Source organism: Scophthalmus maximus, chromosome 19, assembly GCF_022379125.1.
Source record: "Scophthalmus maximus strain ysfricsl-2021 chromosome 19, ASM2237912v1, whole genome shotgun sequence".
NCBI classification, from domain to species: Eukaryota; Metazoa; Chordata; class Actinopteri; order Pleuronectiformes; family Scophthalmidae; genus Scophthalmus; species Scophthalmus maximus.
The window spans coordinates 2,380,001-2,398,875 of NC_061533.1; the positions used below are offsets into that span (position 1 = coordinate 2,380,001).

Sequence of the window (18,875 nt, forward strand, 5' to 3'; positions counted from 1 at the left end):
GATACTTCGCAACATCGTGATGTCACAATGTTACGGAGGTGCGTCAAGCACGTCTGACGGCTGTAGGCCGACACGCCCCCCAACAAAGCCTTTCCCACACGCGCTGGTAGCGGTCGACCAATCGCAACAAAGTGCGAGCCAGCCGGCCAATCAGAGCAGACTGGGCTTCACCGGGAGGGAGGGGCCTTAAAGAGACAGGAGCTAAAAACCAAGTGTCAGATGGAGGCTGTGAAAGAGGAGCTGCAGGAAACTGATGCGTTCACTGAACATTAGAGGGTTTAAACCTTTTAGAGTAAAAACCCAATTGAATATGAGCAGAATGTGTTTCCTTTAAGTTTATGGAGTAATTTGCCTATATAATAAGCCTTCCTCCCTGTGTGTGTGTGTGTGTGTGTGTGTGTGCTCCTCCTGCAGAGTGCAGTTCAGACTGCCAGCGCTGCACGGCCGACCTCCTGACGGGCGTCGGCAGCGTCTGTCTGTGGTGCAAAGAGCCGAGGACGTGGCTGCTGGGCGACCACTGCACCTCCCGCTGCCCCGGGGGCCACTACGCCTGGCACGGGGCCTGCATGAGTAAGACCTTTACACAGGACACATGTACAGTAACAGGGTCAGAGGTCAGAGGCTGCAGCAGGCCTGGAGGTACAGAGTCAGTGGAAGATCCTTTTTTTTGTGACCCTCTAATCCTCCACAGACAGGAAGAAGAAGAAGAAATAGTGAATTTGGGGCTAATTTAAAAAAACAACATGCATGACGAGATGTGGTGGATTTGTTGCGTTTGAGGGAAACTGGTGTTGATGTGTAAACGGTAACTTTGAACTTACAGTGATAGAACCAGAGAAAACAAAGGCAGTTACAACGTAGTCATTCTCAACTCTTTCATAATTATTCTCATCCCTAGATCGTCATCTTATCATCTCTCATCATCATTATCTGTCACTAATCATCACCATTGGTATCATCATCATCATCATTAAATCGTCCCAGTCGTCCTCCACATCGTCCTCATTACATTATCCTGCTAATCATTCAAATCCATGTCATTTCTCTTCCTCATCAGTCATCCTCAATCATATTAGTTTTCTATCATCCTGGTCATTATCTCAATCGTCCTCATCCTCTTCATCGTCTTCCTCATCCCGTTGCCCGGCAGCAGTAACCAACTCCACACAGACTTAAACAACGCAACACGTTTACGAACAGACAATAACATATTCGTTTTCACTGTCGTTCAACGCAACCAAATGTAATATTTGACGTCATTAGGTACAGAAACATCTCGCCGCTCCCGTGGTTGATTCAGGTCTGGTGTTGATTTTTTTTTTTCCCGCCACATCACAGTGACACGGAGTTTCCAGTTTTTTTGATTTGATTCTTTTCCCAGTTGATGATAATCATTCTCTGGATGAAGAGTCGTGGTCGTGGTCGGGTGCGAGGAGCCGAGCGATCTGAGAGCGATGATAGGCCCTCGACAGTGCTAATTCAGGCTCATGAATATGTATTTTCAAAGTGGAGGATGTGGCTTTTATCACAATTTCTCATGCTGCTTTTATTTCAGCAACACAGATCTGATTTCAATCTACACATACTGTATGTCTAATGTCTGATTTGTACAGTTACACTTGTATGTTAGTTAGTTTGTCTCAGGTGTTATTTTCATTACAAAGACATGAAATTCCAATGTTATCCCCCCCCCCCCCCCCCCCCCCCCCCCCCCCCCCCCCCCCCCCCCCCCCCCCAGGGTGCCATCCGTCATGTGAGGCCTGCGGCGGGGCGGGGCCTCTCTCCTGCACTTCCTGCCACGCCCACAGCTTTCTGTTACCGTCGGGCGTCTGCGCCCCCAAGTGTCCCCTCGGTCACTACGACAACGGTCACAGGGTCTGTCAGGGTGAGTGGGATGTCACATCCAAGAGTCGGAGCTGTTATGTATTGTTTTGTGCAGGTCTAGCATCTCAAAGAAACCCAACAAGACGGTACGTTGGGTTCTGTAAATCGATACCGCCTCATTTTTTGGGGGAATTTTCAAAATAATTTCACTGGACCTGTGCAGCTGCTTTAGTCACTGAAGTGGACTCGGGTCTGCCGAGGTCGCTCCTTGTGAGAACATGATGGATAATCATGCGATCCGTGTGCTGGAGTGAGTGTTTTTCAGTCAAGTTCAGTCGTTAATGAGCCGATTCTGGAGAAATGCTCACGGCCTCGTCCAGGTAAACAACCGGAATCCACTCAACACGTCCTTGTAGCATGTTGTGTGCTGGAAACCGAGGAGCCGATTTATGATTCTGCAAACACTAATGAGGCGAAAGAGAAAAAGTCCTCAGGTCCTCGTCTCGAACATGAAACGTAGCAAAGTGTTCCACATGTTATTTAGGCCGTGAGAATAAACGCCACACTCATCACGTCCTGTCACTGATCCTCTCCCCCTTCTGATCTCACCTCCCCCCTGACCCCGCCGTCGACCCTCCTCCTCGCCGTCGACCCTCCTCCTCGCCGTCGACCCTCCTCCTCGCCGTCGACCCTCCTCCTCGCCGTCGACCCTCCTCCCCGCCGGCAGCTTGCGACAGCCAGTGCCTGACGTGCGACACGGCCGGAGTTTGTACGTCGTGCCGCGACCCGGCCAAGGTGCTGCTGTTCGGAGAATGCCAGTACGACAGCTGCGCCCACCAGTACTACCTCAACACCAGCACCCGCGCCTGCAGAGGTACGCCGCCATGACAACCACACACACAGACACACACACACACACACACACACACACTCACACACACACACCCTGCAGTGGCACAGCGGGGGAAACACTGCAGATTAACAGTGAGGATATGTAGTCTGCCTTTTTATGATGATTCATAAATTACTCTCCCGCCATATTGCATGTAGTGCAGCGTGCTGCGTTATCTTTATGGGCTCCATCTATCACGTCATAAGCCGTTGGGCCAGACATGCAAATCCTAAATGCTGTGTGTGTGTGTGTGCGTGTGTGTGTGTGTGTGTGTGTGCGTGTGTGTGTGTGTGTGTGTGTGTGTGTGTGTGTGTGTGTGTGTGTGTGTGTGTGTGTGTGTGTGTGTGTGTGTGTGTGTGTGTTTGTGTGTGTGTGTGTGTGTGTGTGTGTGTGTGTGTGCGTGTGTGTGTGTGTGTGTGTGTGAACTCACTGTAACATCTTCCTCGTGCTCAGAGAGAGAAGTTGATGAATGAGCCTCAGAACATCCATGTCCTCGTCTGTTCCTCATTGTGCACACGACGTAACTGTGTTCATGTGTTTAATGAGCCCCACACTACATCCTGTCATGCTGTTTTATTGGTAACGCGTGAAAACATATTTTTACTTCCTGACATACAAGTTCAGAATGTAAAACCAGCTGAGCTCAAAGATCCTCTCGTATGCACAGGAAGCTGTTTGTCACGTAAAGTTTCCTTTTCCCCTCATCAGCGATTTGGTTTTTAATGTGATGAGATTCATCCAGGGCCCAAATGAGCACGGGGATTAGCAGCTGAGCTCACTGCTGGAGGCTAGGCAAGTTTATTTATATAGCACAATTCATACACATAATTCAAAGTGTTTTACCAATGAGCAGATAGAAGAATATCGACCTTTTGTTTCAAGGTGAGTCACAACTTTAACTCTCTTTTTTCCAAATTTGATTATTTCGGTTTTGTCCGCGTCGCCGGACAGATTCTAGAGGACCCGTCATCGTGAGGTGATTGGGAGTGGATTTCATCAGCCTGGCTGTGATAAGAATTCTTATTGTCTTTAATGGTTTTGTCCAAGCGGGAGCATACAACAGTAGAAAAATAGAGGCCCCAAGATCGAACCCTGGGGGACACCACAGGTCTGCGATATTGCCGTTGACATATGCCAGATACAGTTTGGTTTCCTGGGAGGCAGCTCGCTGTGACTCCCGTCTCCACAGGTGGTTTTATCGATCCAGCCCCCACCCACCCCCAACACCCCCCAGAGGCACAACCCACAGAATCCACTGAACCCTGGATGAACCCAGAGCGTCAGAAAGCAGCGCTGCGAGCGAGCGGCTCTCTGAGAACCAAAAAAGGGCTTTGAGGAACCTCGGGGGAGCGTCAGTTCACAGACCGCAGAGGAACTTTCAAAGGTCCCTGAGAGAATCTCATCAGCACTTCTGCCAACAAGCTACTTTTTCCATTTTGGTTTATTGATTATGTTTTCCTAACGAAGAACCCCCTTCGGCGTCCCTCTGCGTCCCCAGTGGGAGCCTCTGCTTTGGCCTATATTCTTCACAGTAGTCTGCTTTTTTTCACGGAACCTGATTGAAAGGTAGAAGGTTAAAACATGGACATCAGAGGGAGATCAAATAACTGATGCTTGTTTCTGACCCTCAGGTTTAGGTTTTCTTCCTCGTCTCAGAAAAAGACTGCAGCGCTCAAACATATAGGAGACGTAAACGTCACTTAATGTCACTTAATGTGCCAAAGCATCAATCAATAATCATCACTTCGTTCATAAACACTCACACCTGTGAAAAATAGTTTTTAGAACGTCCCCCAAAAATAGTCGTAAACAATTAGTTGACAGAAAAAATTAGCGACAGACGTGCTATTATGTTAGTAACCATAGAGACGTGGCACATCGGGTTTAATCTGCTCGTCGATTGGTCCACAACTTTGCTAAAGAGCAAACTAATTGCTGCACATTTGACAGATATTCCTGGTTCTGCAGGAAACGTCCTGATGAGTTCCGTCAGGCTTCTAATTTTCCTCCGGCAGGTTGACAGTTCTCGATCTTGAGGATTGAGCAGATTTGCCGCGGCTTTCGGAACGAGACATTCCTGCTGCCCACAGAACGAAAGATGAAATCACAAAATATTAAAACAAAACTTAAAACATGTTCAAACCGTTTTCATACAAATCACCAAAGACGTTTATTGAACCCACGTTACCCACTAACGTTATCAGTCGTGTCAATTTAGTTTCCCTTTCAATATCAGCATCACAGTCTCACACAGCTCCAGTGTTATAATAATCTGTTGAGCATCAGCGCTGATACATCATATTATACCTGTTCATTCTGTATTAAGTAATCGCCCCCCTGATTTTTTTTAGTTTTTGCTGCCATGGTAAATCATCTGTTCTTTGCAAAAGGTCAGTGTCCCAGAGCGATTTCAACAGAAGCTCCGAACGAGCGCAGGGTTTCATTTGTCCTAATTGTGTTCACTCGCCTCGACGATATTAATGGAGCAGAGACACAAACACACACAGATGTGCAGGTGGAAAAAACACAAATGACAATAAATGCTCTGCTGAAAAAAAATGAGTTTAATCATCCCTCATTTTTTCTCTCTCTGTTCTGCTCTCGCCTCCAAAATCCCCTCACTTCTGATCCCGATGTCCGTCCACTCCTCCTCCTCCTCCTCCTCCTCCTCCTCTTCATCCTCTCCCTCCTCCTCCTCCTCCTCTTCCTCCTCCTCCTCCCTCTTCCTCCTCCCCCTCCTCCTCCTCCCTCTCCTCCTCTTCCTCCTCCTCCTCCTCCTCCTCCTCCCTCTCCTTCCCCTCCTCCTCCTCCTCCTCCTCCTCCTCCCTCTTCCTCCTCCTCCTCCTCCTCCTCCCTCTCCTCCCCCTCCTCCTCCTCCTCCTCCTCCTCCTCCCTCTTCCTCCTCCCCCTCCTCCTCCTCCCTCTCCTCCTCTTCCTCCTCCTCCTCCTCCTCCTCCTCTCCCTCCTCCTCCTCCTCCCTCTCCTCTCCCTCCTCCTCCTCCTCCTCTTCCTCCTCCTCCTCCCTCTTCCTCCTCCCCCTCCTCCTCCTCCCTCTCCTCCTCTTCCTCCCCCTCCTCCTCCTCCTCCTCTCCCTCCTCCTCCTCCTCCTCCTCCTCCTCCTCCTCCTCCTCCTCTTCATCCTCTCCCTCCTCCTCCTCCTCCTCCTCCTCCTCTTCATCCTCTCCCTCCTCCTCCTCCTCCTCCCTCTCCTCCCCCTCCTCCTCCTCCCTCACCTCCTCCTCCTCCTCCTCCTCCTCCTCCTCCCTCTCCTCCTCCTCCTCCTCTTCATCCTCTCCCTCCTCCTCCTCCTCCTCCTCCTCCTCCCTCTCCTCCTCCTCCTCCTTGTCTCCAGAGTGTGACTGGAGCTGTAACGCCTGTAAGGGCCCCCTGCGGACCGACTGCCTGCAGTGCATGGACGGGTACGTGCTGCAGGACGGCGTCTGTGCCCAGGGCTGCTCGCCGGGCTCCTACCGGGACGGAGACAGATGCCTCGGTCAGTCCACCACCATCATCATCATCATCATCATCCGCATCACGTGCACCCATTTAATCTCATGTAAAATATTATGTGTGTGTGTGTGTGTGTGTGTCAGGCTGTGACGAGCACTGTGTGGAGTGTCGGGGTGCGGGACAGTGTCAGCGGTGTCGGCCCCCGTACGCCGCCCTGCGGGGTCAGTGTGCGCTGGAATGCGGCCGAAACTACTTCCTGGACGACTCCTCGCACGTGTGCAAACGTAGGAGCGCTTTCACCGCTTGTCATTTTAATCCTTCATATTTATTTTGAGGTTTTTTTGTTTGATAAATCTGCAACGTGATTTTGAAAAGGTGGCATCTGTGCAAGGTCGATATAGCTGTTCAGAAATTAAAGATAAAGGTGAAGAGAAGAAAAACTGTGTCCAACCTGTTGATCATTTGAATAGGAAGTGAAAAATAATAATGACAAAAAGGGAATTGATGAAAAAGATTGCAAATCCTTTCATAAAGCTTCTCTCCTCTCCCTCAGCGTGCTCGTCCGACTGCGCGCTGTGCGACGGCGTCGGCCGCTGCCGAGCGTGTCGCGACCGGACCTACCTCATCGAGGGGTACTGCGCCCCCGACTGTGGCCACGGTTACTACGGCGACCAGAAGACCAGGACCTGCCACGGTAACAACAACAACAACAACAACAACAACCTCATCTGCTTTTTCTTTTTTTTTTGAATGAGCCAAGTGGAAAACGGTCAGTGAACCTGAAGTGCCTTTGGATGAAAACAAATCCTAGGCAGGTGATTGGCCGGCACTTATCACGGTCGCCAGTCGGGGGGGGGGAAACAGCGGAGAAGCCTTTCGTGCCGTTCTCTGTTTCCTCTTTCAATGAAGAAATACGAACGCTTCAGACGAGAAGCGATTGAATCTGACTCTTCTCCTCCGGCGGGTCGTCCCAAAGTCGAGTGGCCCCCATGGCACCATGAATAAGTTCATTCTTCAAGAAGAAACTCTCTGCATTGTAATATCAAATTAAATGTAGGAAAAATACACCGCATGGTGTGTCAAACATTTTAAAAGATCAAAAATCAAAATGAATGAAATCAAGACTCACGCCTCATACATGTACATGACCTCAAGACGTGTCATTGAAACAAATGCACACGGCTGGTTGCCGGGCAACGGCCTATTTCCCTCCGGTTTAAATTTTCCACTCTTTCCAGTTGCTTGAGATCTCATGGCGTTAAGTCATTCCATGATAAATCCACCGGTTTCCATTCAAGACTGACGAAGCTCACAGCTAAAATATTTCAAAGCTTTATTTGTTTCTATAAATCCGTGTGCAGTCACGTTCCGTCGGCGCCTGATGAACGTGCGTCTGATTCTTTTTTCTCTCTGTCCCGAGGCGAAGACGCAGCTCTGCAGGGTTCAGTGATGATTCACGTTTTACACACACACACACACATCTTTTTCATTCATCGGCAGAATGAAGAATGTGGTGACGAAAGAATCGGTTCAAATGGCGACATTAAAAATAATAAGCCTTTTTATAAAAGAGTTACACGGCAGCAAATATTAATCATAAAGGCCACGGTACAGTCAGAGTATTAAAGGTTTATTTCTGCTCTTTGGCTTCTTCTCCAATACGGATCGGCAAGTTTTTCATCATTTTTTAAACTGTTATCGTATTAATAAAATAATAATCGGTTCTCCTGAATAACTCTTGCTGTGAACAAAAAAGCATTTTTCTGCAGAGTCATTATTTCTGCTCTAGCGCTGGACCGACAAGCTGCAGGCGCAGAGACGCCAGGATCTCACCGCGGCCCTGAGATGATTCATGTCACGTGACACCAGAGCATCATTCTCATAGAGAAAAATATCATCGTGCGGCCTTTGTTGACTAATGAACAATCCTCTCAGCCTCTGGGCTCCAGCTAATCCTCAAGTTAATCAGGTGAAATGAGCCCGGTATGGAATCGCTTTGGTGGCGTTTGTCTGCTGTTGTTTTTTTTTGCACCAGACAAAGAGAAGAAAAAGTGGAGAAACTTTGTGCCATGATTATACATATCACCGTCACCTGAGAGTGTAATCATTTGGCCCAGAAGCTGAAGATGTGCATCCCCGGTCGCCTGCTGGCGCCGTGAGAGATGCAGTGTAACGAGATCACGACGCGAGAGAGGAAAAGAGTTGATCTGTAACACAGTTCCCCAACGAAGTCGGTTCCAATTAGAGGCAACTTCCGAAATGCCACGTCAAGACCCAGACGTCACCAGGACACACACACACACACACACACACACACACACACACACACACACACAAACACACTTGTTTGTCCGCCTGTCACTCGCTTCCTGTGTGAAATAGCTCCAGTTTTAATTAGAGACTTTTAAAGTCACTGTGTTCTTCACCGTCTTCTGACAGTTTGTTTGTCTGCCACTAAATTATTATTCAAAATTAGTTATGAGACCTGTCAATTTGTTCTTAGTTAAGTTTCCTCTCTTTCTTTCTTTAACCACGTAAAGTTACGTGGTCTTTTTGTGTGTGATTCACCTCAGAGGAGAGAACGGGTCATTTTTATCGCCTCAGCCTTTTTCTGCTTCCGTTCAGTTTATTAATTTCAGATTTTTCTCCTGTCACTTCCTGTCGTCCCTTCCACGCCTCAGCCAACAGCCACCCGCCCGCCCTGCAGGTCAACGGTTCCCTCCTCGTGCCGCTCGGCGGATTCGCCCCGCTGTCCCCGTCCCTGCTGCGGGTGACGGACGCCGACAGCCCCGCCGAGCGGCTCGTCTTCCAGCTGGTCCGGAGCCCGAGCAACGGGCGGCTGGTGCTGTTCGGAGGGGAGGGGGGAGAGGGGCGGGCAGGCGGGGGCCGGGGCCACGAGCTGACCGGGGACCGCGCCTCCTTCACCTGGGCGGAGCTGAGATCCGGCCGGGTCCAGTTCGGGCATCAGAAGGACAAAGCGAGGTCAGTGGAAGCATCTTACCAGAGTCGACCTCAGAGGTGAACTGATGCCCGACAGTGACATGGGCAGAAATACATTATCCAGCAGTTTGTACCGTACATCCAGCGGAGCAGCAATCAAATAGGAAAGTATCGCGAAAAACATACGAAAAAGGTATGAAATTACGAATTAAAGTGGAATTAGATGCAATTTTTTTTTTTAAATACAGGAAATGTATCAGTTCCCAACGATACAAACTGGGTCCCTGATTACTGATTCACACCTTGACATCGTTATATGATAATACTATTACCAGAGAGTGAAGCCAAATCATCTGGAGCTCCGGGTACAGTACAGGCCTCCTCCATGTTATCAGATGGGACGTGAACCAAACTACAATAAAAAGTCAAAGTACCTGCTAAATACATTTTTTTTTTTACCAAAGATTGGTTTCTGTCATTCCAGGTAGTTCCGATCACTCTGATGTTTGTTCAAGTTCTTGGTTTCTCTTATTGTTATACGTTTGATTCTATAAAAGCTGCAAGATGGCGGCGCCCGTACCTGGGATAGTTTCGTACGGTGGCAGGACGAGAAGATGCGGTGAAGAGATGTGACACTGAAGCTGTGTTCGGGAGTTTTGTTCCATGTTATTGTTTGATTTTGCAGTTTTTTAAGTGAAATCTATACAAGCACACACCGGTACGATCTGGTGATTCTGTGATCCCTCGTCTCCTCCCGTACCGACACGGGTCCAGTTTATACCCAACACTTAAAAAAGATGCATCCAGCATTTAAATCAACGTCTCCTTCTACTGCCCATTGTTCTGACACAGCGTTTCCCCCCCTCAGTGTATTAAAGTTGACACCCATAACGTCCGCCTGCTCTCCATCCACGGCGTGTCGCGACATTCACTTTGATTTATGCCGCGTCCGTGGCTGCAGAGTTCATTTCCATTAACCTCGGCGTAGATCGGAGATACATTACATTTACACATTTTAGTGTAATGTGGCCGAAATTTGCATGTATATCTGCATTTCTTTCAGCGCTTGACCCCTCGGAGGATGAGGGAGGAGGATGCTAATGCTGCGCGTGTAGAGGCAGGAACACGCTGCAGCCCCAGGACAGCTGTTCTGCTCTGACCCCGTTCGCTCCGGGTCACGTTATGTTTTGGGGTTTGAGGCCAGAGTCCGTTCAGCCAATCAGAACAATGTCATATTAAACATATTAGTCAATCTGGACTTTGGCTGCATAAACGGCAGCATGCCAGCGAATTAGCAAAATACGATCCGGTGCCCAGTTTTGAGACCATTAGACTAATGGAGACGGTTAAATACATTTTTAAAAATCCCCAAAATAGGATTAAATCTGCATATTACAGCCATATTTTTTTAAAATTACGTGGAGTGGGGGGAACGTAAACGGAGCCAGACACAAATGCTCTCAGGTTTGATTTGGCTCAGAGTCGAAAACGTCTAATAAAAGCGAAAAACTTCTTAACACAACAACTCACGCACTGTGGAGTCTCTTACTCCTGCATCCATCCAATCTCTGCACACGCGACGTCGCCATCGTAATTTAGTCTTTTTTAAAAGTTGAAGTTTATCGTAGCTGCGCGAGGGAGCTACACATGCAGATGTAGACATGAGAGACTAAGATCTCAAACTGTATATTTATACCTTGCCATACGTTGTCAGACGCCGTGACGAATATTCCGCCTCATGCTTTAATGCTTTATGACAGAAGGAGTTTGCTTCTCTGCACACGCGACGTCGACGAGTATTTCAAAGGTCGGATGATCGAGCCTGCGATGAAAGTCGAGGCGAGACCGCCATCGTAATTTAAGATTTCAAAAAAAAAATGCAGTTAAAATGAATGGTAGCTACATACGCATATATAGGCAACTGGACTGAAACATAAACAATATGTATTCATAAGCTGTCCCAACTCCAAACTCCAAACTCCCAGGGGGTTGTGGGTAAAAAGTCTCGTCTTTAAGGCGATGCGGTGAGAAGAGATGTTGGTGGTGATGTGTGTGTGTGTGTGTGTGTGTGTGTGTGTGTTACCGTTCTTCACTCTCCTCGACAGCACTGATGCGATTTGATCTAATGACTACACACACACACACACACACACACACACACACACACACACACACACACACACACTCTCCGGACTCGTTTTCCCAGAAACCCGCGGGGCTTCCCAACGGCTGTTTGCCAACTCATATTCATTCAGAGTCGGGACAGAGAGAGAGAGAGAGAAGGAACTTTGACCTCATTGATTCAAGTTTGTTTTTTTCGAGTGACTTTCTTCTCGCCCCGCAGGACGGGAGAGTTCACCCTGCGAGTCGCTGACCCTCAGATGTTCTCTCCACCGGAGACGGTCCACGTTCAAGCCGTGTCAATGCAGGTACAGTAGATATGTCTTCTCTTTTGAAAGTGACATTCCCTGAAATGTGCCCAGTCCACACGGACGACCTCATCCCACCACTCTGACCTTCAGCAGCGACTCCTCATTTCACAGACGCGCCTTTTACGATCCTTATAATAATTTCATCATTTTCAGTCAAGTGGTAAAATTCACCTGCGCTTAGAAGATGAAAACTTGAACCTTTTCCAGTTTTCTAACAAAGTTAAAGTTTTCTCTTGACGTCTGTGACGAGTGACGGACCTGGATGAGTTAGTTCATCCTGATAACATGTTTTCCCACTTCCAGGTAACGACATCATTTATTTTCTTTTTTCCCAGCTCTCGCTATCTTCATCAACCTTCTGTCACTTTGTCTCGTCTCCGTTTATCTCTCCGCCCGTCGGCGCCACGTCTCCGCCTGGGCAGCGTTTACTTTAATTCCTCCTGTTCCCTCATTTATTATACACGTCTGTGGCAAAATCACAACGACCCGCCGACGGGGAAAAGGAGAAACAGATCACACACGACATTTTAAAGCTTCTATTCTTTACTGTGTTTATTTTTTGGGGCCTACGATCTGTTCTCTGGCAGAGGTCAGGAGGCGGCGGCTGCACACACACACACACACACACACACACACACACACACACACACACTCTATCAGCCCACGCAAATGCAGCCAAGACGTTGCATGTCTTCCGTCTACGAGCGACTGCGGTGACGACCCAGGGCCCAGGCCGTCCGCCCCGAGGGCCCGGTGGTCTGTCTCCGAGAGATAATTCCTCCGACGTGTAGAGTTTCGTCAGAAGGGCGAAGGGGGCCGCGGAGAACAACGTGCCCCCGTTTTGTTGCAGCTCTGAGTCTGTTGCAATTTCACCCCCGAGGTCCCTCGTGTGCGCGTCGTCGCCCTCTTCGGCGCCGGCAGGTTTCACGCGTTCCACTTTGAAGCTTCTGTAACGTCTAAGAGATGGAGCTCGGCCGGCGGCGGCCAGGAGGGGGAGCGACCTGGACCCGAGCCCTGCGTCATCCTTATGTTTATTATTTCAACACTTTTAGATCCGTGATCTCTCCGACAGGCATGTCTAACTAAAATATTAGATTTGCTTTGGATTTGAATGATTATTTTGTTCAGTTTTGTGTCTCATAATCCCTAAATATGATCTATCCCGTTCTCCCTCCCGTCCTCCAGCCCCCGCGGGTCCTAACTCTGGCTCCGTTGGCCGTGAAGGGCCGCGGCGCCGCGGCCACCGTCACCAAGTCGGTGCTGCAGCTGGACGACCCGGACAACGCGGCCGACGTGCTGATCATGGTGCTGGAGCCGCCCCGCCACGGCCTGCTGTCCCGTCTCCACGGCGACCGGGCGCTCGGCCGCTTCAAGCTGGAGGAGCTGTCGCGGGAGCAGATCCAGTACGTCCACGACGGCTCCGAGGGGACGGAGGAGGACCGGGCGGTGCTGCAGGTCAACGACGGCCACAGCTACAGGAACGTGCTCCTGCGGGTCCACGTCGACCAGAAGGTGAGGAGGGAACGTGAATGTGCAGCCACAAGCACTGAGGGCTGCAAACGTCCCGAAACATATTTCAGAATTTGTACATAGACCACATCATACAACTGGATTGGACGCAGCTCATCAGCACATCAGAGCTCCAGTGACTCGGGTTTTCTAATTCAGACAGTCGAGAAGAAAAAAAGCAGATGAATAAAAAAAAAAATCTTTTCAAACAGATCATTTTAAGTCAAAGTGCAGAAATTCAGAATCCATTAAAGTGTGAGTTAACTGTCTCTTTGTAGAAACCTCCTGAGCGAGACACTTTAACATGTGGAAGCATCAAATCCCCCTGCAAAGGGAAAGAGAATAAAAATATGTATATAGGTTTAAAATATCATAAATGACAAGCCTTTATGAAAAATCAGCTCAAGGACTGATTCATAGTGGCTCTACAGGTGTTGAGATTCAAGGTAAAAGTGGATGCCCCCTTGTTTTTAATTTTCTGCACGTCCAAACATTTCAACGTCTTCGGACACTTTAATCGCTTTGATCTGAACTCGGGCGTTCTCACACACACACACACACACACACACACACACACACGTCGCTCGATCTGTCGACTTTTTCGTCCCTGCGTGTTGAACCGCGGGTCAGAGCGTTTTAAAAATGGCGGCAACGTTATCTCGCTCTTCTGTCATCGCTGCTGCCGGCGAGGGATCTTGTGACAAGGACGCAATTATCTGTCCGCGAGCGCATTCCACCACGACCGAAGGGCTGCGACGGTGTTCGGCCTGAGAGAGATCTGGCAGCTCACACACACACACACACACACACCTACACACACACACACACACCTACCCACACACACACACACACACACACACACACACCTACCCACACACACACACACACACACACACACACACACACACACACACACACACACCTACCCACACACACACACACACACACACACACACCTACCCACACACACACACACACACACACACACACACACACACACCTACCCACACACACACACACACACACACACACACACACACACACCCCTACCAGGAGCATTTTTGAAAAGTGAGATCATCTTCAAAGTTCTACCTGAGGGATAAAAGTAAGGTTGAGACTAAAACTTTTGGAAAAGAAAACTTCACCAATCACTGGACAACATCCTCCCACCTCTTCGCTGGACAGTTCCACTTCTGCATGAAAAAAACCTCTTCAGTAAAACTCTTTAGTACAATTTATTTTTGTCCTGACGGTGTCACAGAGGTTGCAGGACACACACACACACACACACACACACACACACACACACACACACACACACACACACACACATATATATACCGGTATCCATTTCATGTAGAAATGTCCTGATGCTGCATTCTGCCGTTAGAGAGAGCGAGCCGGACGGACAGCATGATGGAGAGCAAAGAGAAGAAGAGCCTTGATTCATATCGAGAGCCTCTGGACAAGAAGCCCGCAGCAGTTGTTTATGACACTTGTGCTCCCCGGTGCCTCTGAGCAGGCGGAGCGCCAGAGGATAGAACGTAAAGGACGGGGAGGGGGGGGGGGGGGGGGGGTCAGGAGGGTACCGACGCCTGCAGGATGAGGAGGAGGAAGAAGAACAAGACCGTTATTCTCTGATTAAAACACAATATGATGTGAACCTCGTCATAGATTCAAATTAGACTTTCCTGAAAGTTGGATTACTGAGGGTCTAAAGCCGCAGACTAACCAGACCCGCGATGACCCTGTGGTGGATGTTCTTTCTGTGTCTCTCACGGCCGAGCCCCCCGAGCCGGAGCTGAATTCAAAGCAGGACCTTTGGCTTTCCATTACCGCCTCGGGGAGGAGACGCCGAGCCTCCGCGAGACCCCCGGCCCCCTTCTGTTCCCCGGCAGGAAGGGAAGGGAATTAGATACGTATTATTTTTCCTGTGGGGCGTCCAGCGCTGGACAGTTAACAGCTCCGGTTCTTGTTGTCAGACCGAACAGGGAGGTTCATTGTTACAGAAATGCGATTATCACCTCGGACGAGGAGGTTACGTTTTCATCAGCGTGTGTTTGTTGAGATTACGCAAAAAAAAACGACCCCACCGATTTCCATGAAACTCATGGTTTCTTTCCGAACACCCTTCCAGTCTAGTCTGGGTTCTATTTCTTAACCGATGTTTAATCTCCCAGGTTTGAGACACGTTCTGCTCATATTCAGATTCATAATTTGAATTTAGGTTATTGCTTGAAAGGGTCCACATGCTCCGATGTTCAGTGAAACCATCTTTAGCTCCTCTTTCACAACACTTGGTTTTAGCTCCTGTCTCTTTAAGGCCCCTCCCTCCCTAATGAAGCCCAGTCTGCTCTGATTGGCCGGCTGGCTCCACTGCTCTGTTGCGATTGGTCAGCCGCTGCCAGCGCGCGTGGGGAAGTTCTCTCGCTCCGCCCGGCTTTGTTCGGGGGGGGGGGCGTGACCAGACCAACTTCACGTGCACTTCCGTAACATGGTGATGTCACCACGTAACATGGTGATGTCACCATGTTACGTGTGTTTTCTGTCCGGGAGACGACGTCACTTTACCTCGGTCTTTGAGCTTTCTAGCTTTGCAGAACTTTTACACACAAAAAAACCCTTTAACAAACTAGAGGAAAGAGAAAAAGCCGATGCCTCGCGTCGAGCAGCCTGCGTGTTTGCTTCGGCCACGTGCTCGTGCCGCCGATATTTTGGCTTCAGTGCAGACAGTATCTGAGTGCTGATGAAACAGGAATCACTGTTTGGGAATTTATATATTAATTCGTTGTGTCAACAGTTGCTACATGTCAGCATATAACCCAATTTTTCTATTTTTGACGATCTGATGTCATCACCCAGATGAAACGTTTGAAGGATAAAGAGCAGGAAGAAGAAGAGGTGTGTGTGTGTGTGTGTGTCTATGTCTGTGTGTGTGTGTGTGTGTGTGTGTGTGTGTGTGTGTGTGTGTGGACAGCAGAGCGACACTGTGAGCAACAGGTCTGCTTTTGAAAAGCTGAAATGTCCTCGAGCGACACTGAATCATCTCAGCAGCTCGTCCTGCTCTTTGCTCTTTTCTTCGGAGGGAGGATCAATACGCCGTCGCCAGAGCCAGTCTGACTACGAACGTCGTGCTGCGATTCCGTCGGAGCGAGAAAGCGAGCAGAACTGATGCGTGACTTGTGATTGGCCCCGGGTGACGCTGCTGCTTCACCACCGACTCCCGGGACTCCGAGAGAAACCTGAGGGAGCAACTGACGTGGAGTCAAAACGAGCTGCTCGAGTCTGAGACGGAACAAAAGTTACTCAGAAGAAACAAAGAAAGAGTCTCTGCTCCGGTTTCTCTTCATACGTCAGCGCCAGTTCACGAGGGAGTTCTCCTTTTGAGTGACGCGTTGAACTGAATCCTCTGTGTGTTTCTGCACCATCATGTTCCTGCATGCTTTTATATTTGATCCAAACACTGCGGACTCTTCCCAGGGGAAAAAATATATATATATATTCATAATAATAACCTTTGGTAAACAGGAGATGGTGTATTCTATTGTTCTACATTGATAACATCTTGTCAATCACTCGGTCCTCTGGAGAGATTCAATGGTTAGAAAAAGAAAAGAATTGGGACAGTTGTTCTTCTTCAAATCTTTTTAAAACATCGAGCCTATGATAACTTCATCCGTGTGTGTGTGTGTGTTATTTCCAGGCTGCTGACTCACCTCGTGTGCTGACTGTGCCGACGACCTGGGTGAAAGAAGGAGGGATGGTGCGACTGGATAGAAAATACCTGCAGGCCGACCTCAAGGGAGTCGGCCCCGACGACATCGTCTACAGCATCCTCTCCTCCGACGGGAGACCTCAACACGGTACCCACTCTTTGAACACTAACGTACGGATGTATTAGAGGGAAAAAGACAACATATGGACGTTGGATTGTTTTCTGTCCAGGCGAGGTGGTGCTGGTGTCCATGCCGGCCGACGGCCCGCCGGAGGGCTGGCGCCCGTCGCCGGGCGACGACCGAGGCGTCACCGCCACCACCTCCTTCACGCAGCAGGACGTCGACGACGGCGCCGTCTGGTACCGGCACTTTGGCGGCGGCGCCGACAGCGACTCCTTCCAGTTCCAGGTCAGCTGCTGATTCTTGCATTTTTGAGGATCATCATGTTTCATATACGTTTGTCGCGGCGACTGCTCATACATCTACATATGAGCAGTCCGTATTTAACAAAGACACAAAGAAACTAAAAGTCTTTTTCAGCCAAAGGACACGAGTTTTGAATTATCTCATCGCACATCGGGGGACGAAAACAATTTCAGGTTTATATGTCGCCGAGAGCTCGAGTGAGAGAAGCGTCGGTACAGTTTGATTTTTAAAAAGTGTTTGATGATGTCGTGTGGGCGTAGAAGGAGCACAGCCCAAGAAGTTCAAGACAAGCAGGCAAAGGGGGTTTAGACTGATGCCGCTGCTTCTCCATCACTTATCAGCGATTCAGTTCACGTTAATCTTAATTTCTAATGTGATTAAATGATATTCTTTAAAAGTAGGGGTCAAAGGTCAGAGCCTCAGCATAGAGATGGAGAGAAGAAGAAGAACTGAATAAAAGAGGGCAAAGCTTTTTGTGTTGGCGCGTGTGTGTGTGTGTGTGTGTGTGTGTGTGTGTGTGTGTGTGTGTGTGTTGACAGTTTATTCAGATCATGTGCCGATGAAGATATTTGGAGATCAGAGAAGTTTGGAGTAAGAGTAGTAGAGGAGGATGATGAGGGAGGACGGCGACGAGTTCACGAGCAGATCAGATCACTGGGGCCACATTCTTTCAGCAGCAGTGCATTCTGGGCCACACTGAAGGACCCGCCTACTCAGCTGACGGCCTCCGACCTGAACCGGGCGTCTGTCTGGGTGTGTTGAGTGATTAAAGAGTGTGTGTGTGTGTGTGTGTGTGTGTGTGTGTGTCTGCAGGTTTCCACGGAGACGGCCGCAGCCCTGCGGGGCGACGTCCAGACCTTCACCATCGGCGTCCTGCCTCAGATCCCTGGGTTCCCGCAGCTGGCCCCCGACTGTGACCTGCAGATCACGGTGAGGGGATGGAAAAGAATTATTAGACCCCAACCAAGTGTCACCGTGTCCCTGAGATCATTTTCTATGAGAAAGTTTATTGGGGGATTATGAACATAAGGACGTTATAGTACGTCATCAATAATGTTTTTAAGGGGACATCACTTAATCAGATATTGGCTTTTATAAATTTACAAAACCATGGATATTGTATTGGTCGACCCTCTAATCTGTACCTAATTACAGTATGTCCTGGACTATTCACTTGTTCTTCGTGTGCAGGCTCTGGAGGATCGGGTGACAGAGTTAACTCCCTCGGCTTTGTCCTTCACCGACTCCGAGACGCCCAGCGACAAGCTCGTCTACAACGTCACCAAACCCCTTCCACACGGACAAGGTCGGACACACACACACACACACACACATACACACACACACACACACACACACACACACACACACACACACACACACACACACACACACGGTATTGAGCTTCAATAATTATCACTTGGGTTAGGAAGTTTTTCTTTACAGAAAATGAGTTTTACATCTACACAATATTCTCTGGATAGATAAAAACAAGCATTAGTCACTTTTCTTTTTTTTTACCCATGAGTCTGATTCAGTTACAGAATAATTTCATCACTTGTGTGGATGTTCCTCTCTGCTGAATTCAGACGGTGGAGTCATTAGTTTCCTCTCTGACAGACGGCTGCTTTATTTTCAGCTTTCTGCCTAATGAAAGTCAGACAAACGATTTACAACGAGTCGTAT

The 18,875-nt window shown here is 48.9% G+C and overlaps 1 protein-coding gene across 2 annotated transcripts in view; it reads left to right on the forward strand.

Annotated features, from left to right (window-relative positions):
* fras1 (Fraser extracellular matrix complex subunit 1) overlaps positions 1–18,875 on the forward strand; it is a 166,539-nt gene that overhangs the window by 114,426 nt on the left and 33,238 nt on the right. For both annotated transcript variants that reach the window (XM_035639221.2, XM_047329026.1), the window contains exons 20-32: positions 415–570; positions 1,739–1,885; positions 2,552–2,698; positions 6,069–6,209; positions 6,310–6,450; positions 6,720–6,860; positions 8,848–9,148; positions 11,451–11,535; positions 12,724–13,050; positions 16,751–16,910; positions 16,993–17,171; positions 18,003–18,119; positions 18,381–18,495. In XM_035639221.2, the coding sequence (XP_035495114.2) occupies positions 415–570; positions 1,739–1,885; positions 2,552–2,698; positions 6,069–6,209; positions 6,310–6,450; positions 6,720–6,860; positions 8,848–9,148; positions 11,451–11,535; positions 12,724–13,050; positions 16,751–16,910; positions 16,993–17,171; positions 18,003–18,119; positions 18,381–18,495 (2,157 nt within the window). The remainder of the gene's footprint in view (positions 1–414; positions 571–1,738; positions 1,886–2,551; positions 2,699–6,068; positions 6,210–6,309; positions 6,451–6,719; positions 6,861–8,847; positions 9,149–11,450; positions 11,536–12,723; positions 13,051–16,750; positions 16,911–16,992; positions 17,172–18,002; positions 18,120–18,380; positions 18,496–18,875) is intronic.